Source organism: Heptranchias perlo, chromosome 12 (assembly GCF_035084215.1).
Source record: "Heptranchias perlo isolate sHepPer1 chromosome 12, sHepPer1.hap1, whole genome shotgun sequence".
NCBI lineage: Eukaryota > Metazoa > Chordata > Chondrichthyes > Hexanchiformes > Hexanchidae > Heptranchias > Heptranchias perlo.
The window spans coordinates 45719480-45744978 of NC_090336.1; the positions used below are offsets into that span (position 1 = coordinate 45719480).

Consider the following 25499-nt stretch of genomic DNA (forward strand, 5'->3'; position numbering starts at 1 on the left):
GCGGTGGCGAGAGCAGAGAGGCCAGAGCGGGGATAAAGAGCAGTGGTGGTGGCGAGAGGCCCCAAGCCAGCGCGTGAGCAGCGGCGAGAAGCATATAAAACAAAAGCAAAGAAAAAAATAGCTAAAGTGATTTCAGCACAAGGAACGGAAATGATTGGTGTGTGCTTTTTTTTTAACCCTTTAGTTTATTTCCGTTAAGTTGAGTTAGTAGTCTAATATATAGAGGCATGGCTGGGCACCTCAGTCTCATCGAATGCACATTCTGTGCCACATGGGACGTCCAGGATGCTGGGACGTCCAGGATGCTTCCCGTGCTCTGGTTTTGGAGCTTGAGCAGCAGCTGGCATCACTGCAGTGTATCCGCGAGGCTGAGAGCTATGTGGATAGCACATTTCAGAAGGTGGTCACCCCGCAGCTTAAGAGAGTGCAGGCAGGGAGGGAATGGGTGACCACCAGACAGACAAGGAGGACCAGACAGGTAGTTCAGGAGTCCCCTGAGTGCATCTCCCTCACTAACCAGTATTCAGTTCTGAAATTAGTTTCTGCAGCCGCAGACGTGATTCCAGGATGGTATGTTGCCTCCCTGGTGCCAGGGTCAAGGATGTCACTGAGTGACTGCAGAACATTCTGAAGGGAGTGGGTGAGCCGTCAGAGGTCATGATATATATTGGTACCAACAACATAGGTAGAAAGAGGGATGAGGTCCTGCAGGCAGAGTTTAAGGAGCTAGGAAAGAAATTAATGAGCAGGACCTCAAAAGTAATAATGTCTGGATTACTCCCAGTGCCATGCGCTAGTGAGTATAGAAATAGGAGGATAGAGCAGATGAATGCGTGGAGAGATGGTGCAGGAGGGAGGGCTTTAGATTCCTGGGGCATTGGGACCGGTTCTGGGGGACATGGGACCTGTACAGGCCGGACAGGTTACACCTCTACAGGGCCGGGACCAATATCCTCGTGGGGAGGTTTGTTGGTGTTATTGGGGAGGGTTTAAACTAGCTTGGCAGGGGGATGGGAACCTGAGCGCAGATTCAGAAGAGAGAGAAGCAGAGCTGAAAATGGAAGAGAAAAAATTAGTAAGCGTGCTTGGAAAGCAGCGGAAACAAAGGTTAGAAAATAGACAACAAAAGAGTTTGGCAGTGCTTAATGGTATATACCTCAATGCAAGGAGTCTAGTGAATAAGGCAAATGAGCTGAGGGCACAGATAGACACGTGGAAGTATGATATCTTAGCTATTACTACTGAAACATGGCTTAAAGAGGGGCATGAATGGCAGCTCAACATTCCTGGTTACAGGGTTTTCAGACGAGACAGAGGGGGGATAAAAAAGGATGAGGGGTGGCAATATTGGTTAAAGAAACAATTAGAGCTGTGAGGAGGGATGGTATGTTAGAAGGATCGTCAAATAAGGCCAAATGGGTCGGGCTGAAGAACAAAAAAGGGGCAATCACACTGCTGGGAGTGTACTATAGACCCCCAAACAATCAGAGGGAGATAGAAGAGCGAATATGTAGGCAAATTCCTGAGAAATGCAAAAACAATAGGGCAGTAATAGTAGGGGATTTCAACTATCCTAATGTTATCTGGGATACAAGTCGTGTAAAAGGTATAGAGGGCGTAGAATTCATAGACTGCATTCAGAAGAACTTTTTTAGCCAGTATGTAGCGAGCCCAACAAGAGGGGTGGTGGTGGGGGGGTGGGTTCTGGACTTAGTTTTAGGGAATGAAGCTGGGCAGGTGGAAGGAGCATCAGTGGGAGAGCATTTTGTTGGTAGTGATCATAATTCAGTTAGATTTAGCATTGTTATGGAAAAGGACAAAGATAGAACAGGAGTGAAAGTTCACAATTGGGGAAAGGCCAATATTACTAAGCTGAGAAGTGATTTAGCAAAAGTGGACTGGAAACAGCTACTTGAAGGTAAATTGGTGTCAGAGCAGTGGGAGGCATTCAAGGGAGAGATTGTGAGGGTTCAGAAAAAACATGTCCTCACAAAGAAAAAGGGTGGGACTGCCAAATCAAGAGCCCCCTGGATGATAAGGAGTATACAGGGTAGGATACAGCAAAAAAAGGAAAGCTTACCTTAGATACCGAGAGCTCAATACTGCAGAAAGCCTAGGGGAGTATAGAAAGTGCAGGGGTGAAATTAAAAAGGAAATTAGGAAAGCAAAGAGAGGGCATGAAAAAGTACTGGCAAGTAAAATCAAGGAAAACCCAAAGATGTTTTATAAATACATAAAGAGCAAGAGGATAACTAAGGAAAGAGTAGGGCCTATTAGAAACGAAACAGGTAACCTATGTGTGGAAGCAGAAGATGTGGGTAGTATTAAAGGGTTTAGCTTCTTTGAAAGTAGGTAACTTGCCAGGCCCGGATGAAATATATCACAGGCTGTGAAGAGAAGCAAGGGAGGAAATTGCAAAGGCTCTGACTATTATTTTCCAATCCTTCCTGGCTACAGGCGTGGTGCCGGAGGATTGGAGGACTGCTAACGTTGTACCGTTGTTTGAAAAGGGAGAAAGAGATAGACCGAGTAATTACAGGCCAGTCAGTCTAATCTCGGTGGTGGGCAAATTATTGGAATCAATTCTGAGGGACAGCATAAATATCATTTAGAAAGACACAGGTTAATCAAGGACAGTCAGCATGGATTTGTTAAGGGAAGGTCGTGTCTGATTAACTTGATTGAATTTTTTGAGGTGGTAACAAGGAGGGTCGATGAGGGTAACGCGTTTGATGTAGTGTACATGGATTTTAGCAAGGCTTTTGACAAGGTCCCACATGGCAGACTGGTCAAAAAAGTAAAAGCCCATGGGATCCAGGGAAAGTGGCAAATTGGATCCAAAATTGGCTCAGTGGCAGGAAGCAAAGGGTAATGGTTGACGGGTGTTTTTGCGACTGGACAGTGGGGTTCCGCAAGGCTCAGTACTAGTTCCCTTGCTTTTTGTGATATATATTAATGATTTGGACTTGAATGTGGGGGGGCTTGATCAAGAAGTTTGCAGATGATACAAAAATTGTGGTTGATAGTGAGGAGGAAAGCTGCAGATTGCAGGAAGATATCAATGGACTGGTCAGGTGGGCAGAAAAGTGGCAAATAGAATTCAATCTGGAGAAGTGTGAGGTAATGCATTTGGGGAGGGCAAACAAGGCAAGGGAATACACAATAAATAGGAGGATACTGAGAGGTGTCGAGGAAGTGAGGGGACCTTGGAGTGCATGTCCACAGATCCCTGAAGGTAGCAGGACAGGTAGATAAGGTGGTTAAGAAGGCATACGGGATATTTTCCTTTATTAGCTGAGACACAGAATATAAGAGCAGGGAGGTTATGCTAGAACTGTATAAAACATTGGTTAGGCCACAGCTTTGAGTGCTGCATACAGTTCTGGTCATCACATTATAGGAAAGATGTGATTGCACTAGAGAGGGTACAGAGGAGATTTACAAGGATGTTGCCAGGGCTGGAGAATTTTAGCTATGTGAAAAGATTGGATAGGCTGGAGTTATTTTCTTTGAAACAAAGGAGGCTGAGGGGAGATTTAATTGAGGCATATAAAATAATGACTGGACTAGATAGAGTGGATAGAGATGACCTATTTCTCTTAGCAGAGGGGTCAGTGACCAGGGGGCATAGATTTAAAGTAATTGGTAGAAGGATTATAGGGGAGCTGAGGAGAATGTTTTACACCCAGAGGGTGGTAGGGGTCTGGAACTCACTACCTGAAAGGGTGGTAGAGGCAGAAACTCTCAACTCATTAAAAAAGTACTTGGATGTGCACTTGAAATGCCATAACCTACAGGGTTACAGACCAAGTACTGGAAAGTGGGATTAAGATGGATAGCTCTTTCTCGGCCAACATGGACACGATGGGCCGAATGGCCTCCTTCTGGGCCATAACTTCCTACGATTCTATGAAGTAACATTTACGCCTGACAAGTACCAGGCAATGACCGTCTCCAACAAGAGAGAGTCTAACCACCTCCCCTTGATATTCAACAGAATTACCATCACCGAATCCCCCACCATCAACATCCTGCGGGTCACCATTGACCAGAAACTAAACTGGACCAGCCACATAAATACTGTGGCTACAAGAACAGGTCAGAGGCTGGGTATTCTGCAGCGAGTGACCCACCTCCTGACTCCCCAAAGCCTTTCCACCATCTACAAGGCACAAGTCAGGAGTGTGATGGAATATTCTCCACTTGCCTGGATGAGTGCAGCTCCAACAACACTCAAGAAGCTCAATACCATCCAGGACAAAGCAGCCAACTTGATTGGCACCCCATCCACCACCTTAAACATTCACTCCCTCCACCACCGACACACTGTGGCTGCAGTGTGTACCATCCACAGGATGCACTGCAGCAACTCGCCAAGACATCTTCGACAGCACCTCCTAAACCCGCGACCTCTACCACCTATGAGGGCAAGGGCAGCAGGTACATGGGAACACCACCACTTGCACATTCCCCTCCAAGTCACACATCATCCTGACTTGGAAATATATCGCCGTTCCTTCATCGTTGCTGGGTCAAAATCCTGGAACCCCCTATCTAACAGCACTGTGGGAGAATCTTCACCAAACGGACTGCAGCGGTTCAAGAAGGCGGCTCACCACCACCTTCTCAAGGGCAATTAGGGATGGGTAAAAAATGCTGGCCTTGCCAGCGACACTCACATCCCATGAATGAATAAATTTAAAAAAACTGTCGTGCATTTGTAGATTCACTAAATATATACTATTAAGACTAATGAAAGAAGGAAATATCAGGGAATATTTCACAACAGACCACTTTAACTTTAACTTAAGAACTGCCCAATGCTCTGGTGAGAACACACCTGGAGTATTGTGTACAGTTTTGGTCAGCTTACCAAAGGAAGGATATACTTATCTTAGAGAGGGTGCATGGAAGGTTCACTAGATTGATTCCTGGGATGAGAGGGTTGTCCTATGAGGAGAGATTGAGTAAAATGGGCCTATACTCTCTGGAACTTAGAACAATGAAAGGTGATCTCATTGAAACGTTTCAAATTCTTAGAGGGCTTGACATGGTAGATGCGGAGAAGCTGTTTCCCCTGGCTGGAGAGTCTAGAACTAGGGGTCACAGTCTCAAGATAATGGGTCGGCCATTTAGGATTGAGATAAGGAAACATTTCTTCACTCAGAAAATTGTGAATCTTTGGAATTTTCTACCCCAAAGGGCTGTGGATGCTCAGTCGTTGAGTAAATTCAAGACTGAGATAAATAGATTTTTGGACACTAAGGGAATCAAGGGATAGGGGGATTGGGCAGGAAAGTGGAGTTTAGGTAGAAGATCAGCCATGATCTTATTGAATGGCAGAGCAGACTCGAGGGGCTGTCTGGCCCACTCCTGCTCCAATTTCTCATGATGCGTTTGGTCGATTAGCCAATACCAGAAAGAGTCAGTTGAATAGGCCAATATAAACACATTTGAAGCTTTAAAGTTGAAATATATGAATGCCTGGTTGTTTAACTGATGAGGCACTTGCTAAATCAATAACATATTGATTGCAGAACTTGCACATTGTACTAAACATTTTTTTTAAATTCCAGAGCTCCCAAAATGTAACTTTCCCCCATAATTATTGCCTACCTAATTTGCAGTTAATCCCCTCATGCTTTACAATAGCCATCAGAAATCCGAAGAACGTCACTCGTTGCACTTTGTGGAGGATCTGCTTAACGTATGGGATTGGTGGGTAACTATAAAAAGAAATACATATTTGTTCTTCATATCTTTTTCACTTGTATTTAATAAAATGTATTAGAGTACAGCACATTCCTTTTAAATGTACAACTTATTTTTGACAAATGTTTTATACACTTATGAGGGCTAAATACTGAAGAGGAACCTGTGGAAAATGTGCTACAACACTGTACTAGAATTCTTAGACCTAACAATTGCTGAGGATTTGAATGGATACTGGAGATACTACAGAATATGCAGGCCATCACAAGAGACTGGACTAACTAACTTAGTAGAACATCACTGCATTATCTTTTTCCATTTTGTGTTATTCGCCCTACCACTCTGAATGGAAGATTTCAGTAGCCAGGCTACCAACCAATATTTCTGGATTCAGGTGCAATATTTGACTCCCAATTGTGAAAAGAGATTTTTTCCTGTGAGACGGTGAGATCCTGCAACCGCTAATTGCAATGCTCCAAAAGCATAGTTTGAGAGGCCACTGAGGCATTTTTTGAACATATGCACACAGAAACCTTTGTGTGCAGGGAAAGAAGATGCCATTCAGCCTCTTTGCTTGAGCAATAACATAGGAGCTGATGGTAAATCCACAGAGGGAAACAAATCTCTGGACACTCAAACACCTGAAAATGTTCTAAACTTCCTCTGGGTGGATCTTCTACCTTTGAAGTGAACTGTGAGAGAGCTTAAAGTGACTGCTGTTCCACTATCCACCCTAATTAAATGCTGAGCAATCTCATGATCCAAACATCAGTACATTAGTAGGATCCCATCTTGACAAATACAGAAGGAATTAATGAACTACCAGATCATAGTGTGGTTGCATCATACAAATGACTTGCCTGTGTTATGGTCTGGAAATTTTTTAGAGCTCGGCTTACTGTCCTTAGTTCGAATTGATCAATTATAATCTATTTGTCCTGACCCCAGTTATTTTATAGTTTTCACTCCATCCTGTCAGAGACATCTGTTTCCACTGTCAATTGTGGGGAGAAGCTGTCATAGTGGTTGCCTTGCAGTAGATTGTCCTCCTAAGGCCACCATGTAAAGTCCAAGACCAAGGCCAGGCAATTCTTACTGATTGGGAAAAGGAGGATCGGCAAGAGGTCCATCAGGTGCTACAAAAATGGCTACTGCCATCGGACCTAAAAATCTTCAATAAACTTTCAACCCTTCCTGTAATCAGGATATCAGATTGCAAAACACTGCAAAATTGTCTGAAGGCATAAGACTGCTGGGTGGTCTGCAACAATGCTGCTAAGAATAGTATCTCCTAATAGGGTTTAAGCAGGAACGTTTTGGACCTTTTTGTAACCCGGGCAAGTAGATAGGTTACCCATCCCCCACGGTGGGAGGGGGGCAGGGGGGGAGGCTGAGAATACAAAATCAGGTTCATTTTGAGATACTTTTTGGGTTATGATTTTGGAGGTCTGCCAATTTTCTCTTTGTTTTTCCTTTCCCTGAGAGTACTGACGAGAGGATCCCAATGTCAACTGGCACCATTGCTGCAACTAGCCTTGCTGGGACATCTAAACTGAGGGATTCCTGTTCGACGGGAGATCCATAATACCTCACTATCAATTATCTATGGTTCTATCAGTTACCTCTTGGAGGGATTTCACCGCACTATGTATAAATGGAACATTATACATGTAAAAGTAGTAAGCGGTGCCAGGGGCTTAGATAATGTTTGTTAACCACAAGTTAGCGATTACATTTAGTGGTGTTTTGGAAGTCTACTCAGTTAAATTGTAAAAATGAGACAGACATTTGGAAATGTTTTACTGGCAAAATTCCACCAAAGTATCTTAAGCATCATTCTGCCATATACAAGTGAGTGTTGTGAAAGGAACTCAGATGGAGTGACAAGGAACTCCAATGAAAAAAGCTGTGGTTCACTAAAGGTGGGTTCAGCAGAAGTAGGTATGATGTTCTGTTACACAGCGGGCCTTATCTAAACAGGCACCTTTAGAGAGGATGTAAGCCGCTGCCATATGACCATTTTATTTTTTTTAAAAGTCTAGAGACATAGACTAAACATTTCCTCTAGGATCACTGTCACTGGTGGAACAGCAGCTGTCCTTTATGCCTCCTGATTATTTGGAATAGCATAAGATGTAGTCAGTAGTTTATTAACCTTTACTCTGATGAATAAACAGAAATTTCATATGTTTAGAAAAAGAATTGCCGTGCTTTAAGATTTAACACAGTCTCTGCTTTGAGGCTGAATGATCCAATAACCTGTTTACATTTCTGAATTCATGCCAGTCTCAATCTGGCACCGATTGAACTTTGTCATAAACTTTCTAATGTAAATCCTGCCAAACTGCAAACTGATTTCATTTTGCCATGAAATTTATGGTTCCAGTGCTAGTTTTGGTGTTGGTATCAGTTTGGAGGCAGTGTAATATCCTGTTTCCAAACAGTGTCCCAACAAAAAAATTATTTCAGTTTGTACCGATAGGGTAGAAGACTTAACTAAGTAAAAATAATTGCCTATGACTGGCTTAACAAAACATTAATTTCAGTGGGCTCTGTTACAAGATTTTATGAATTGATGAAAGATAAAGCACAGTCCAATTAAGATAACAGCCCGATCTTGTAATCTGTACAAGCTTTGTGGGGGGGGAACACAACCGTGGAAACAGCAAATCCTTACGGAATCTCTTTGCTTCCTTACATTTCTGATACTTTTCAGATGGCAAACACATTACAGTGAGCGTGTCAACGCTGCAGAGACTGATACTGAGGCACCACGATGAGAATGGGCATGTGACTAAAGATAGTGGAGACACCCCAATGACTGTACACCTGTAATTTTAAAGGCAATAGAGACTAGTGGTAAGGACGCTTATTTTACGGAGTGTGTGGAAGTGATAGATAGTCAGGGTAGGACAGAGGTGAGCATTTGAAGAATTTTACTGTACACCAGCCAACCTGGAAAACTAGTGAAAGCTAAGGCATAGCTTCAAAAAAGCTGGCACAGTCTCAGAAAAGGTGACAAGCCCAGAATATATGCTCATGAGATGTAGTTATATTGAAAGTATGGTGCTGCACAGATTTACCACAAACTGCAGGGACACTCAACATTGAATCACTTATATAGTGGAAGATTGTGGCATAAATTGTGGGGATTTCTCCTCAATTCTGTGAAAAAGTTGCTGATTATTGTGCTTATACATAATGGTACTTTCTGTTACTAAACACGATTATTAAATTGTTTTCTAACTGTTTATATAGTTGTCACAGTGACACAGAGGTATTCTTCTCCCCATCAACCCCCATTTTACATAGGCACTCTTCTTATGTCCCCTCACTCCCAGTTCACAATGGCACCCTTCAGTCCTCCTGCTAGTTTGCACTGGAATTCTAATCCCTGCCCATCAGTTCGTGCTGGCACTCTTTATTCTCTGTTGTGAGGCTGGCCTAGGCTGTAAAATCCACGCAACAAGGCTCTAAGCTCAGAAAGTCCAATCTCTTGACTGGTGGAATGTGAGATTGTAAGCAGCTTCTTAGGAATGTACCTGAGCAGCATGTTTTTCTTTAAAGTTCATCTCCAGTGGTATTGCTTATGGACAGAAATATTAAACTAAATACTAAATAATTTATTATATTACCTCCTAATTATTTCTATTTTGCTCTGCTCTCCATATCAATTCTTTTTAGATCAATTCTTTCTTTTCTAATATTTGACTTGCAATCCTCAGTTTACTTTTGTACTCAGTGCAATTATCCTTTCATAGATATTAGCAAGAAAAGTTTTACATAATATGAGTGATGAATATTAGAAAATAACTAATTAGGAAGGAGAAAAACATTGACATAAATACTGAAACAAAAGGAAGAAGAAAATTGACCAATGGTTGGACAATCATGACAGACTCAACATAGACAACAGGCACAAAAAAATTTATGATAAAGATAACACTTACTTGTGCTTATACCTGTCACAGAGTGTTTCCAAACACTCATAAAACTGAGATGCATCAACGCCCTCTTGCGCTGCTGTATCACTAGACAGCAAACGGTGTTGTTGGACTGAGGAAGTTGGCACAATCACAGTGTTTGGATTTTTTCCCACAAGGAGATCTTGGTAAATTATAGCAATGCTTTCAAGAAATTCTGAGGGAAAAATGTAAAAGCTCTAAGTCAAAGATATGCTATATACATTGGCATTTCTAAATAGAATGATCTTGATTATAAATATCTGTGGATATAGTACAGAATCAGATGCTCTCTATTCATCAAACACCAAAGAAACCTGCCAGTTTAGTGCTTTGAGAGGTAATACAAGACGGACAATACCATATTTTACATATATATATATATATAGACCATCCTCAAATTGTCACATGAACAAATTGTATGTTACATTTATGCCTGATTGGCCCAAAAATCATCTTCATAAAACAGCAAATCATAACTATACAGTAAGGGAACCTAGCAATGAACTAGTCACATCCCACAAAAACATATTAAGAAGTTAGAAAGAAAGCCAGTTTTTCCCTACCAGTTTCTTCTGACAGTGATAACTTCAAAGGGAGAAGTCGGGACTTTACATGCAGCTGCCAAGCTAGAACACCAGGAGGAAAATGGACCGTTTCCTTCTGCTCATTTCAGGAAAAGGGATAGGGCTGCTGTTTTACTGTTTCTTTTCCCAGACAAACTTTCCTGAATAATGGCAATAGCCTTCGTGATTTACCTATTTACAGCATTTCTGTACGAGTGGTTGAACAGGTTAAAAAAAAATCAGATTTCTGCTCTTGTCCAGTTTACTTTTGTGGCCTATAAGGACAGGCCAATTTAAATAGAGTTCTACCTTAGCAATAGAAGGCTTTCTTCAAGACAGTCCTTTTATGCCTGTTAGTAAAGGATTTTCAAGTCATAAATACTACACTATTTGTAATATGATAATATATTGTGTATTACATGGTATAATGCTACCATTGTTAGAAAAGAGCATAGCCTCTGACTCACCACATGCAACGTCATGCAACGTCATGCAAGGTCCACTTATATGCACCAAACCTATTGAGAAATGGCTGCTACATTCAGAACAATTCCACCATGTTGTTTTGAAAACTTCTTTTGGTCACTTGATTAATGGAGAACCAGCTAATCTTTATATGGTCCTCCTATCTCTTCTTAATACACTTAAAGCTGTTAAAAAACAAGAACTTGCATTTGAATAGCACCTTTCATGACGTCAGGCTGTCCCAAAGCGCTTTACAGCCAATTAAGTACTTCTGAAGTGTAGTCATGTAGGGAAACATGGCAGCCAATTTGCACACAGCAAGGTCCCACGAACAGCAATGAGCTAATGACCAGATAATCTGTTTTTAAGTGTTGGTTGAGAGATAAATGTTGGCCAGGCCACCGGGAGAACTCTCAAACTCGTCTTCGAAATAGTGCCATGGGATCTTTTATGTCCACCTGAGAGGGCAAACAGGGCCTCACTTTAACGCCTCATCCGAAAGACGACACCTCCAACTGTGCAGCACTCCCTCGGTACTGCACTGGGAGTATCAGCCTAGATTATGGGCTCAAGTCTCTGGAGTGGGGCTTGAACCTTCTGACTCAGAGGCAAGAGTGCTACCAACTGAGGCACGGCTGACACAAATATAATCTTCTGATTATTAGCAGATAATTTCAGTTTAATATTTAGACAGGTGGGCTTCTTTACATCTGGCAGATGACAAATCTCTTCAATAAAAGCGGCAAAAACTACATGGTCTTGACACCTTTGGATGAGGCTACCCTGGATATTGTGGCATATCAGAGCATGGAACCAGGCCTCCCCAAGCTCGTGACTAGTACCAACCTGCTCTTCTATTTTGTCACCCCCCCCTCTCAATCACTTCCACACAGATATATACACAATTATACAAACACGGCATACAGTAGCTTGTACTGCAAGCTCTGTTTACAGGTGTGTTGTGCAGTCAGCCTTCATTCTAACCTTTATCCCTTTTGTGTCATTGAAGGCCTGTAAAAACCACCTGCTAACACTGCCAGTGGCCTAGAGCAAGGCAGCAATGCACCATATCCTGTGTCCCTCTCACTGAAGTTTGTAAACAGGAAAACAGCTGCACACATCCAGAAGTATGTAGTTAGTGACCCTGAGAATGTAGCATTGGTTAAGTCAGACTGCAAGGAGGAGTCAGTGGTGGTGGCAGAAAAAGAGCAGGTACTTGCAGGTCAGAAGAGTGGACTCTTGGGAACCCTGGCAACTGGGAAAAGTTTAGTGCCATGTGTTGCTGTTGTTTCCATTCCACAGGGAAAGTGATGAATGTGTTGCCACTTGCAAACATGGCCTCCAATAATAGTTGCATGATGCATCTGTACAGCTGACTGACTGAATTGGCATATGTCGCTCGGTGATGCCTTGGAAGGATCTTGCGTCAAGAACCTTTAAAGCACTATTAAATTTCACATCCATGGAAAGAGCTGTTCCTTTAATGGAAGTCGTTTGCAGATTAGCCTCCAGCAGATGGCACATCTATGTGACAGCCTCTCTTTAGCAATGGCAGTGCCCAAGATAAAACTCCTGTTATGTCCAAGAAGGTCTGGGCAAATCAATAAATGCAGGATGTGTACACAATGCCAAAGGTGTAGTTATGGTCCTTTAAGAAGAATGCAGGAGGAGACTGTTTTGCAGAGCGCACAGGTATATGGAAATTGCAAGATAATACAGTTCAACTAAGATAAACGTGAACATTTTGTACATTTTGAAAAAAAGAACAGGCAGTTGAAATATACCTTAAATTCTCAATGGAGTGGAGGAACTGACACATCTAAGTGGGTGCAACCTCACAGCTCTTTAAAAGCAGAATTGCAGGTTATACAAAAGCAAGAAAGCTATGATAAATTTGTATAAGATATTAGTTCGGCTATAGTTGGAAGACTGTGTGAAAGTTCCCAAGAATTATACAATGGATGAAAAGAAATAGGGCAGAACTTTCAACTTCAATGGGGTGTAAAATAGATGCTAGTGGATCGGCATCCTATTATACACCTTGCTTGATTGAAGGAAAATTGTGCAGAGTGTATAATGGATGGCCAATCCACTATTGCCATTTCCTGCCCTGACCACCCCACAGTTATAAAGAAACACTTGAAAAACTAGGGTTGTATTCACTGGAGCACAGAGCAAGATGTAATAGAAATGTTCAAAATTATAAAAGGGTTTGAGAAGGTAAGTAGCAAAAGTTTATTTCCACTGGTTGGCAAATTAGTAACAGGGATAAATTTAATGTTAGTACTAGAAGCATAAAGGGGTGAGTTTAGAGGGAATTATTCATGCTAAGGGTTATCAGAATATAGAATATATTTTAACAAATGGCCAGAGAAGCTGCCTCTACAACTCCATTTAATTTTTTTTGTGGAGGAAGTAAATTTTTACAACCTCTCTATTACTGATCCCATATCTGGTAGTCCCTGCCAACACTTGTTATTCCAGACAGGATAGAAGAAAAGGCTTAATAACTTGGAGGCAATTCCTCGCTTACTTCTAACTACCAACCTCTCTCTCTCCCTACAACTTTTGTTGTTTCTCTCTATTTTATCAATATTGGAAAGCGCAGGGTGATGAACTGGAATACCAGCAATGGGTGACACAGGAGTCATGGTTAGCGCTCCTTCAAGTTTTCTTCTTTTGTTCCTCTTAAACTACAATTACAGAATTGTCTACTTTCTTCCTCCTCCCTACACCTGTACTGTATTGAAATCAAGACTCATTATAGTCCCTACTCTACATCTGCCAGCTTGGCTCAATGGTAGTACTCTCACCTCCTAGTCAGAAGGTCATGAGTTCAAATCCTACTCCAGGATTTAGAACATAATCCAGGCTGATACTTCAGTGCAGTGCTGAGGGAGTATGGCATTGTTGGAGGTGCCATCTTTTGGCTGGAACATTAAACTGAGGCCCTCTCTGACTGTCCAAATAGATGTAAAAGATCCCAAGGCACTATTCAAAGAAAAGCAAGGTAGTTCTCCTGGTGTCCTGGCCAATATTTATCCCTCAACCAACATCACAAAATAAGATTAATTTGTCGTTTATTTCATTGCTGTTTGTGGGACCTTGCTGTATACAAATTGGCTGCTGCGTTTGACTACAAAACTACTGTGACTATACTCCAAAAGTCAGTTATTGTAAAGTACTTTGGAAAAGAGGGTGGACTTGAAAGGCACGATACTGAGTTCTGATGAAGAGTCATCGACCTGAAACATTAACCCTACTTCTTTCTCCACAGATGCTGCCTAACTTGCTGAGTATTTCGAGCATTTTCTGTTTTTATTTCAGATTTCCAGCATCCGCAATATTTTGCTTTTGATAAGGAGATATTAGGACAGGTGACCAAAAGCTTGGTCGAAGTGGTAGGTTTTAAGGAGCATCTTAAAGGAGGAAAGAGAGGTAAAGAGGTGGAGAGGTTTAGGGAGGGAATTCCAGAGCTTAGGGTCGAGGCAGCTAAAAGCATGGTCGCCAATGGTGGAGCGATTAAAATCAGGGATGCAGAGGAGGCCAGAATTGGAGGAGCACAAAGATATCAGAGGGTTATAGGGCTGGAGGAGGTCACAGAGATAGGGAGGGGCGAGGCCATGGAAGGATTTGAAGACAAGGATGAGAATTTTAAAATCGAAGCATTGCCAGACCGGGAGTCACAGCTTCACCCTCAGCGTCAGCCTGTGTGTGTGGCTACATTAGATTTAACTGAAGAAGGCAAGTGGCAGTGGAAGGGGGAGAGACAGACAGAGAACCAGAGATGCTGTTGAGTGAAGGGGTTAAGAGGGAGTAAGACCTCTTTCAGCATGGGGGATGAAATAGAGAGAAGCAGAATCTGCTCTGGGACAGGAAAGAGACTGTTCTGGGGGAAAGGGAAGAGAGTGTGTGTATGAAGGAGCCAAAAGAGTGAGTGTGAGGTCTTAATGTGGTGGAGGGAGATGGTGAGAGACACAAACAGACAGACAGACTCCGGTGCTTTGAGTGATTGACACAAGCTTCGATTCTAACAGCAGCAGCTCTCCAGCTACCAATGTGGGAGTTAAGCAGAAGAGAAGTTTTTAAGAATGTGAAGACGGATCTCACAATCTCCTGAGTAAGTCTTTCCCTCATTATGGACGCTTCATTCATGTGAGGTCCCAACTTTGTCCTGCAGAAGCTGACCCTGCAAATCTTAGGTCCTCCCACAGAAGAACTAAAAACCACGAGCACTGATGCAGGGAATTAATTAATGATTTCATAAGGGCTCCTGCTTTAAATTTTCAAAATGTTACAAATTTTCACCTATTTAGATTAGTCATGATTAGGGTAATTGTCAGAGATGAATGTTCTTGTAGGTTTTGTCACTTTACATCAAGACACTGTAACCCACTGGGATCATAAAGTGACCTGAGTTATGATAAAATAAAGGTTTTCAGACTTCACTATGCTGTGCAGTAAGTGGTACAACCTATTCCTATGAAGACAATACACAGCTGTTCAGTATTTGCTGGGACTGTGACTTGACTTTATATCCACGTATAAAAGAAAGACTTGCATTTGTATAGCACCTTTCACTTCCTCAGGACGTCCCAAATCGCTTTACAGCCAATGAAGCGCTTTTGATGTGTAGTCATTATTGTAATGGAGCAACCGCAGCAGCCAATTTGCGCACAGCAAGGTCTTACAAACAGCAATGAGATGACCAGATAATCTGCTTTACTGATGTTGGTTGAGGGATAAATATTGGCCAGGACAGCAGGAGAACTCCCTTGCTCTTCTTCAAAATAGTGCCATGAGATCTTTTACGTCCACCTGAGAGGACCTTCTGACTCAGAGGCGAGAGTGCTACCACTGAGCCACAGCTGACAGTGGGTAATGGGTCTAACGGCCATTTAACATCGAACTTTTGGGAATGATTATCAACAGAAAACTGGCCTGGAAGAGGCAGACCCAGTGTGCAGCAATGATTGTCAGATAACTAGAACCTTTTAAATATATGACTTTCTTCTGTAATATAAGAATGGCATGTCAGTAAGCTCAAGTAAGGTAGTTATGTGTACAGGTGTAAGGCAGATTCAACATTCTTCCTGCCTTAACAACATCCAGAGATAAACATGGTGCATAGAATAGGTAGAAGAATGAGAAGCAAACAAAATAATCCATTCAGGGATAAAAGGTAGGATGTTATATCACACTATCTCCTGTGCTACATGCTGTCTATTGCCCCAAAACACCTAATGGAATTTCTATCTGTCACCCTAAAAAGAAGGCAAGGACAAAATGGCCACTCAAATAGTTTGGAAGAAAGAAAGTCAACTACGACTCACCAACAGCACTCATTTTATATTTCTATAATAAACTATAACAGAGTAGAGTTCCCTATCATTGACAATTGCCTAGATTTCCTGGTCAGTGTTATTTTAACATTGGCAGTAACCCAAATTGAAAAATCTAGGCCAATAACTTAGAAATTGTGTTTAAACTGGGATAGCTCCACAAATAGAAGAAAATCTCCAATAAGGGTAGAACATGGTTCTGAATAAGAAGTTGGTTAAAAAATATGGAACAGAGAGTAAGTGAGATGTGTAATGCTAGATTGGGACAGATGTTGAGCGCAGTCACGCAGGGGCAGTGCTTCAAACCATGTTGTTCCGTAGCTACATAAATGATCTAGATAATGAAACTAACTGTAGGCTTGTCAAATTTGTGGACCGCACTAAAATACGAAGAGTAATAGAGACTAGAGCATGCAACTAAAGATCTGCAAAAAATTCGGATCAGTAATGGACAACAAATGCCAAATGAAATTTAACAGTATAGATATAGTACACAATAAATGGAATTGAACTAATATGAGAGGCTTAGAAAAGGATCCGAAAGTAATAGTTGACACATCACTTTCAATGCCTAGACAATGTGGTGAAGCAATTTTAAACACTAATAGAATGGTCGGATATATAGCCACAACAGTAGGTTATAAGTCTACAGAAGTTAGGCTAGGGCTTTACAATTGTTAAGTGTGCTCAGTTTTGGCCAGAATGCTGCAAAAAAGATATGCAAGCATTTTAAGGAAAACAGAAAGGAGTAACAAGACAATAGTAAGTGTAAAGCGAGTGAGCTGTGAAGAAACATAAGAGAAAGATTAGGCTTTACAGTTTAGAAAGGTGATTAAGAAGAGCCTCATCAATATATGTAAATTATTAAATGGCATAGAAAAACTAAGCCCACATTATTACTTCAAAGTAAACCAAGAAAGTAGACTAGAGGATATGAAAGCAAACTGGTGAAAAATACACTTTAATAGATAGCAGGAAAAATGTATTCATTCAAAGTATAATAAATATTTGGAATGAACAATTGCCATGACTGATAGCCTTATAGCTTCAAAAAGCAAACAAGATTAAATGAACACCAAATATATCTTAAAGGAGAAAGGTAATGGGCCAGATTTTGCGATAAAAATAATGGTGAGGCTAGCATTATTCATGCACAAATCGGACAGCAACTTCCGGCGAGCGCACATGCACAGTTTAACGCGGAAATCCGGAAGTTGCAGTACCAGACGCCCTGCTCTTCCAAAAGCTACGTAAAGAAGATATCTTGCCAGCTGGCTCCCCTTTAAAACGTATTGAATGACGTGAAGTTCCTGTACTGACATCGCAGATACGGACAAAACTTGCCCACAAAAGTTAAGTCAAGTCATTTCAAGTCTAAGTACCATTTTAATGGCATGGTAAGTCTTATTTATTGCCAAACAACCTCTCTGGCACTGAAAATTAACTAATACAAGTGTGGAGTCTCATTCCTTCAAATCTTAATTATTGTCAAACATTTTTTTAAAAATTTAAATAAAATTTTTTTTCTTACTTTTTCTTTGTCTCCTTTAACTCTGTCTCTTAATCCAATCTTTATTTCCCTCTGTTTATTTCTCTTACTGTACGTGATTTCACATTGAATTCACTATTCTAATTACACTTCCTAGTTCAGTCTGCGCTGCTCATTAATGATGCTTCAATCTGATTGGTTAAGGAGATACACAGTTGCTTGTTCTGTTCACACAGGTCCAAGATGCCCTGTAGAGAGCGTTTGGATTTCTAATTTGGAGGAACTTGCCTTGCAAAAGCTCATAGAAAGTCTACGGCCAAGTGCAAGTCTAACTAACGGTGTCCCTGACATATGGGACTACACCACCTCCTTTTTAGTCCATTCTCTTTTGTAAACACTCTATAACCCTGAAAATTATATTCATTTCCATCCTCTGGATTTAGCCATGTTTCTGATATTCCTAGCACAACGTAGTTCTCTACTGTCATAATAGCCTCCAGTTCCAGAACTTTATTTCTAATGCTTCTAGGGTTCAGATATATACATCTTCATATAAATTTGCCCCCTCTTGCAGCTGCCAGTGTCTGCCTATTCCTGGTCTCCAGTTCATGTGTGTCTTTCTGGGATCTATATCCATACCTGCCAGATCACTACCCTCTACTCTCAGATCTATTTGATATGGGATTCTGTTTCCTGCCTGCCCTCCATCCCACATACCTGGTGTAAATGATTTTCTATTGCTGTCTCAATGTTTCTCACAAATCTCTTTGTTCTTACTTGGTTTAACTGTAACCCGTCTCTCCTATGCTAGTCCTTTTTATTCTGGAAGGATTCCTAGTTATTTTTGAAGGGATTGTTGTTCTCACATTATGTTGCCAGCCACTCATTTACCTCCTCAACTTTTTTCAAATTCTCCTCCTTTCCAGATATTAGAAGTAAACCAGAGAACATTACTTTGCATTCCCCATCATTGAATTTTGAATCAATCCTGATATATGTGGTTTTTAAGGCCACTATATTAATTCTCCCCATGTCATTTACCCTTATGTGGACTATGGCCATTGGGTCTCTAGCATTCCCCTTCAGTATTCCTTCTAACCTTGCCTCAACATTTACACCTCTAGCTCCAGGTGGACATCTCACTATCCTGTAAGTATTGTCCTCTTTCTTTAAGCTTACTGATTAACAGAATTTTTGCAACACTTCACCCCGCTACTGTATCATTTGTAAGTATCCCACAGAAAACACACCTCATACTTTCCTTGGCTGTTTCCTTTCTTCATTATATTTTTCCAGTTGCCTCCTTTCACTTCCACTTTTTTTTTATCTCTGGCATCCCCTTTTGTCTTCTGTCTGATGATCCCTTTTAACAATTACTTCCCTCAAGTGTTCCTTTTTGACTCTTAACTGGCCCCTTCATCTTTGAATTCACTTTAGGTGTTCTCTTTTTTAATGAATTTGTTTCAACCTATGTTGCATTTTGTTTTAGATTTCTTTACCTTTGTGGTTCCATTTTAGTCCTTTCACTCCCTTTGTTTTACCTTCTTTCCCAGAAGCTCCACGCTGTGCCCAAGGCTTTTGTGTGCTTAACCTACCACTGCAGTTTTTGCCCCCAGTGTTGGTAGTTCCCAATGGAGTCTACCTTCTGTTGAATCCCCTGCTTTGATGTATTAAGATTAGTAATGTCAGAATGCAAGAGCTCTCCAAGGTTGCAGCATTTCTGTGTTTTACACTGATGTAAAAGTTCTACCTTAAAATTGTTTCTTTTTTTATCTTGGCTAACTTGAATAACTGTGAATCATATGTTTTACATCCTAATTAGTTATCTGAACGGTGCCATATATTGTAAGATGTGGCTACCCAAAAATAATTTGTGGTTCAGTGTCACTTTGTACTAAAGCTGTTATTACTGTTTGAAGTACAATGCAAGGCATGGAATTCAGCCACAATCAAGCAAAACTTAATATGATTTTGAAGTGACAGTTTAAAGCAGAGGACAGAACAGCAAACCATTTTGCTTCATATCACTTTTGATGCTTTTCAATTTTTGTTTATAGCAATTAATTTTATATTCATAAAGCCATCTTATGTTTTATTAAATTGTAAAGTACTAAAACATAAATTGAAGGAATTTTTAAAAAAGTTTTTTTTGGTTTTCTTTTCCTGTGGGCAGGGTAGGTATTCTGCTGTGATCTCAACTCACCCCCCACAACTATGGAGTACCTCATATTACAGAGGGAGACAGGAATAAAATGACACACAAAGTAACTGATACTATTTTAATTTACTAAAGACTTCTATATCACAAAAATGAAGCTCAGCATTCTGATGTTCCAAGTGTACATCACCGTTGAATGGGAGAACATAACTCTCCACATTATTCATTTGTAATCTCAGCTGTGACATTAGGGACCAGTACTTTATGACAGGAAGAAAGGGAAAATGAAAAGAGTGAGCCAATTTGTTTAAGGGTTATTGATTATAAAGCCCAAGGGCCAGCTGTAGCCTCTGATGGAGGCTCAAACCTGCTGTTGTCTCCAGGCCCACTCACAATTTCAGCTGTTTTTTTTTGAAGTAGCAATTGTGCTATCGCAGTGTTTTGCACAAATCTTACAATATTTTGAAATCCTGTGAAAATTTGCCCCTGTTGAGATTTGACTGACTGTGCTCAGCTTTCTTCTCAGTGCCATTCTGTAGAATGTTTGTTTTTTCCATGTGCCTGTTCTCTCATACTACAAAATAATATTAAGAGAAGAAATAGATTAATTTTTTTTTTGAGAGGTTTGTTTCATTTTTTTGCCCTTGCTCCCACCCAATCTCTGTTCTCCCATTGTCTCACTTCCAACAAAATCATCCACCTGCTCTGTAATTTTTTAACCAAAAAGTACATGGCTCTCTGTTTAAAAAAAAACAACCTAAAGAATATGGCCATATTTGCAGAAGGAATGAGTGAGTCTCTGGCCATGGTAGTAGAAAGGAGGCACACTTAGAAAAATGACCTGCTTGTATTAGAGGGGGAGGCATGCAGCCATATTGCACTGTTTGTTTTTTAAATGTTCACATATTGCCTTGTATGGTTTATTTATGTAACTGGTGAGACTGTGAGAGTGGTCCTCTAGCAAGTTACTGCTTATAATTCTGTCTCTTGAGCAAAAGTTAATGAGTACACCTGTCTTAGTGAATCTTTCAGTGTTAAAAATATTTTAATGAGAAACCACAAGCCAATCATAATCATGGTATAAATAGATACATGCCATTCAGCATAATATTATAAAAACTCATTAAACCAATGTTATAACACACTTTCATCTCTACTGTTTGTATTATTCAGTTAGATACCGTTGTTATATAAATAAGTTATCATTTGTAAGTTATGAAATATCCAACCCAAGAGTAAACGTTGTATCTTACAGTTCCTCTCTGAGTATCCTCTAAATTTCAAGAGGCTGCTACCATGGATTGTCCATATTGTCATCCACGCTCTGTAAGTCAGGCCATGGCTTACAGTACATAGGAACAGGGGTAGGCCATTCAGTCCCTTGAGCCTGTTCTGCCATTCAATTAGATCATGGCTGTTCATTCACCCTGATGAAATGAGTAAGCAATGAGATATGAACTTACCACAGTAGTACAACTGGATCTGGAATGCATACAAAAAGTCCACAAATGACATCGGGCAGTCCATTGCGTCATCCATAAGGACAATCCTGCGACAAGTCAAAATAATTGAATAGAAACTGAGGCATTGCTACAAGTTCAAAAGATAAGTTATATAATTAGGCCAGCACTGGTAAAAAAAAAACTTTTTGAAACAATTACCTGTTTTTATGCAACCTCCTTGCCAAAACATATTAAATCAGAATGACATTTATTCATTGGTTAATTCATTTTAATGTTAAATCAGTAGGCATAACTGTGGTATATCACTAAGACTGAAAGAAATCATCCAATATTATTAAAATCTTATTTGTTGCGATGCAAAGTCTAACAAGTATAATCAACTGCATCATATCAGGCAACATAGAAAATGAAATAGCTTGTTAATAATTAATGTATATTCCTGCAACTTCTGAATAACTAAGTGTATATAAAAATGTAATAAATAATATATTTCACCAACAAAGTGAAAAATCTGATAATTTGATTTTTAAAGGCGCTTGTCAAACAGAGTCAATAGCTAATATTGAATGTTGGAAAGTGCAACATTTTATTATAATGTGTTACAAACAGTGGGGTTGGTAACATGTCCCACTGTGCCCACAGCTCTCTAGCACTTTGGCTAGCAGGGCCTAATATGATTGGACACAGAGCCTGAGCCACACACCCAATTTGCTGAGCAGAGGGCAATGGGAGTGGGAAGTGCCTAGTGCACCTAGAGCCTATGCACCAATTATGCACAAGTCTCGAATGCCGATTTGCAATGCAAGAAAGAGGTTCTCAATAATGTGGCTGGTGTGCCTGAGCAGTGCAGCAGTTCTTCAGCACTTCTTACAAGGGACAACTACAAGGAAACGTTCAATTATTTTTCTCTGGGTGGTCCTGACCTTACCCTCAGGCCACACAGCTTACGTCCAGCTTGACTGTCGGGCCTGAAAAGGCCAATTTTGCTCTGGTGCCGAATTTATTTCCCCTATGCAGGCATTAGCAGCCGTTTATGTGCTGCTGAAACCAAAAATTCTAGAACACAAAATGGATGATCTCCCAGCATGTCATTTGCAATGGCTGGGAGAAATATTAAAATTCTGACATGAGGCGATCTCTCATTATCATGTAGTGCTTATGGAGAAGTGCTCCCATGCCACATTGACGCAAATCTGCATTATAATTAGGGAATGAAACATCCGATCAGACAGCAGAATCAATTCAGACAAGCTGTGTAAGTACACCTCAGGGAGGTAATGACAAATCAGTTCAGCTTTACACTGGCTCCAGTATAATAGCAACCAGTGCAAAACAACATTTTTGAAGTGGATAATAGACCAGACTTTTTAAACTTCATTTTTAATTTTTTTAACCTTTCTGTAGAACCAAATGTCCTGTCAGCTTTCTGCCAACATTGAACATTTAATTGGCATTTGTTGCTGGCTCCACACTGTTCAAATCAGCAGGATGTGTGTGACGGTCATTACTGATAATTGTCTCAGTCATATATCTGGTTAGCAATCAACTCATTTTGAATGCAAATAGTCTTTGTTTTTGGTCTATATTTCACTGTGATGATTAATTATCAGGGCCCCTTCTGATGCTTGGATAAGTAAATGGAGCACATAGTGTCGCCTAAAGACGTGAAGAGCAGAAAGACCAAGTTTTGATTCCTGCATCGTGCCGAACTATGTGGTCTAAGACAGGGTAGCAGGTAGTGTACTACAAATAGCTTCAGCACCCTGGGCTAGGGAGGGAAAAGATCAACCAGAGTTCCTGCTCATCATTGCTGTTGAGTAGCTTCTGCTAGAAAGTACATGTGAGGAAAGAATCCGACTTGGCTGAGTCCTCCACAATAAAACAGACGACTGACAGTCACATTTTAGGCTCACGTACAAAGAATGATCTCTTGGGTGAAGTACAAGAGAGCTGGAAGTCCCTGTGAAGCGTATCTCAGCAGATTTAGCAGCTTCAGAAGAGGAAAACTAGCAAAATAAAACTTTTTAAAAATAAGACCGTACAGTATATACAGGGCTTAGTTTGAAGGTAGAAACCTCAATCCTTCTAGAGTCTTGAGAGGCTTTTTATTCCCACTAGATTAGTTTACATAAGACCTAAAGCATCTGCTGCTAAAAGTAAATATGCTCACCAGTTGGATGGTAAACATCAAAATTTTGTACAGTTTCTGTATTAATCAAGAAGGCAGATTAACCTTGGCTGCTATGCAAAAGTTGAGCCATTAAGTTTGAGATGCTTATTTATGAACCTCATTTGACATCATTTACAGTTTACCATAGAGACACTAATGTTTGGATTTTAATTTTTTCCCACAAGACCCAGAACACATGGCACCATATTCAAAATGGTTTCAAAAGCTGCTACAGTAATTAAATTGTGCATTAACTTGTTACAATTTCCCAATGCAAATAGATGGCCATGTTTGTTTTACTATCTTTTTTGTGTCAGTGAAAATGTATCCGGGCTAGATATTATTCCTTTATTGATTGAAATATTTGGAAATTGGTTTTGGTACCCACACAATCAAATAGCCTGTGTCGGTTCGTCTAGTTTCACAAACCATCAAACATTTTTTTTTTGCCATGCATGTTATAAGTCTCTGTACTTTTGTTATTAGTAGGTTTTAGTCTACATTTTCTGAGTATGCACCCTGCCCAAGTGTTTTTTTTAAAATTTGAGATGCATAAATAAAAGACTTGGATGAGATTCTCCAGTTCGACCTAGTTGGAATTTGCAGAAACTATCACAGAAACTGATTACAGATATCGAAGACCTTTGTTGCTGCAGTCGAGAAGAATACATGATCCCCTCTGACTGAATGATCCACTAGAGCAGAGGAATCCATGCCAGCAGAGCAGCAGAGGTTAAAGAAGTATCCAACTACCAAGTAGAACAAAGGGGACCCATGTTATATAGAATAGAGGAAGGTTTAAAAACAAAACTTAATGATTCTGTGCTTCCACAATCTACAGGCCTTCATGATAAGAAAGCAAAGGAATAAAAATGGATCAGAATCCAAACCACCCAATAAAGCAGCATGCAGTACTCTGTGTCCAGAATGGGCATCTGTATGTTATGATACTTTATCCAGACGTTACAAATCATAAAGTATGATGTAAGGTAGTGTGTCTGCTTGCAAAGTGTCTCAGCATGAGCCTTTATTCTGGTTAGTGAAAACAATGGTAATGTGTGTTAAACAAACCCTCAATATAACTAGTCACTCAATCGCCTTATCCCTTTAATTTAGAGATGTAGCCATCTGGAAAGAACTCATTTTGACGGCCATTTTTACCTTCCTGAAAATGAATCTTGAGATTATATGAAGTCCTGCAAGCAAGGAAATTTTTTAAAAATCAGAACACTTGCACTTTAGCCCTGGTTTAAAGTTAGGAGATCATCTAGAGAGAACCAAATGAATTGTTTACAGAATTATATCATTCCCCTCAGTGCAGATTGATGCTGTCTCTTTTTCCGCCTCCAATTTTCTTCCCTCCCCTCCTCATGGTTCATGCTGGGGCACACGTCCAAAGGTGCCAATGCTGCCTCCAATGTCCTGCTCAAATGCTTGCCTAGACACTGAGTGCCAACATGCTATTAAATTGCAGGGAAGACATACAAACCTAATCTTATCCTCACTGTACATCTATAAACGTGCACTTTCCAGCAGGATAACAATCAGGATAGAAAACCCTGACTGTTTTCTTTCCTCCATAGCCCAAGAACAATAAAGCACTCTCACTCCTACTGAGTTTGGTTAATAGTACAGATCAGGGATCAAACCTGAGATCTTATTGATCATATTGCTCAGTACAACATCACACAGTGCATTTGCCCACTGAGCCATGGGGGAGCTTTGCTATGATGACTTTTGTTTTGTAATTTAACATGTCAACACAGCTATTTGGGATTGGTCTCCAAGTGTGCATCTTCCACAGAGAAAAAAATAACTAATCACAATGCAAGCTAATGAAGGCTGGCAACCAGCTGGTTACCAAATGGCACTGACTTTACTTCAGGAACGGTTCATTTATCTGTCATACTAGTGTGTGGAAGATGGAAAAGATAGCCTAAAGACTGTGCAAAACAATTGAGATCTTACCACTGTCTGGTTGTGCAGTGATAAGGTGGTGTATAAGGTGGTCCCCACCACAAACTCCGTTCCCTAGTCACCGACTCCAACCCTCTCCCTGGCCACTGTCTGAGGCTGAACCAGACCGTTTGCAACCTTGCCATGCTATTTGACCCTGAGATGAGCTTCTGACCCCATAGCCGCTTCATCACCAAGACCACCTACCTCCACCAC

General features: G+C 40.6%; 1 protein-coding gene across 3 annotated transcripts in view; it reads right to left on the minus strand.

Moving 5' to 3' along the window:
* The window catches only part of cstpp1 (centriolar satellite-associated tubulin polyglutamylase complex regulator 1), a 291026-nt gene that overhangs the window by 88124 nt on the left and 177403 nt on the right, over window positions 1-25499 (minus strand). For all 3 annotated transcript variants that reach the window (XM_067994058.1, XM_067994057.1, XM_067994056.1), the window contains exons 5-7: window positions 21158-21243; window positions 9663-9852; window positions 5617-5726 (exon numbers count right to left, since the gene is read on the minus strand). In XM_067994058.1, coding sequence (XP_067850159.1) covers window positions 5617-5726; window positions 9663-9852; window positions 21158-21243 — 386 coding nt within the window. The remainder of the gene's footprint in view (window positions 1-5616; window positions 5727-9662; window positions 9853-21157; window positions 21244-25499) is intronic.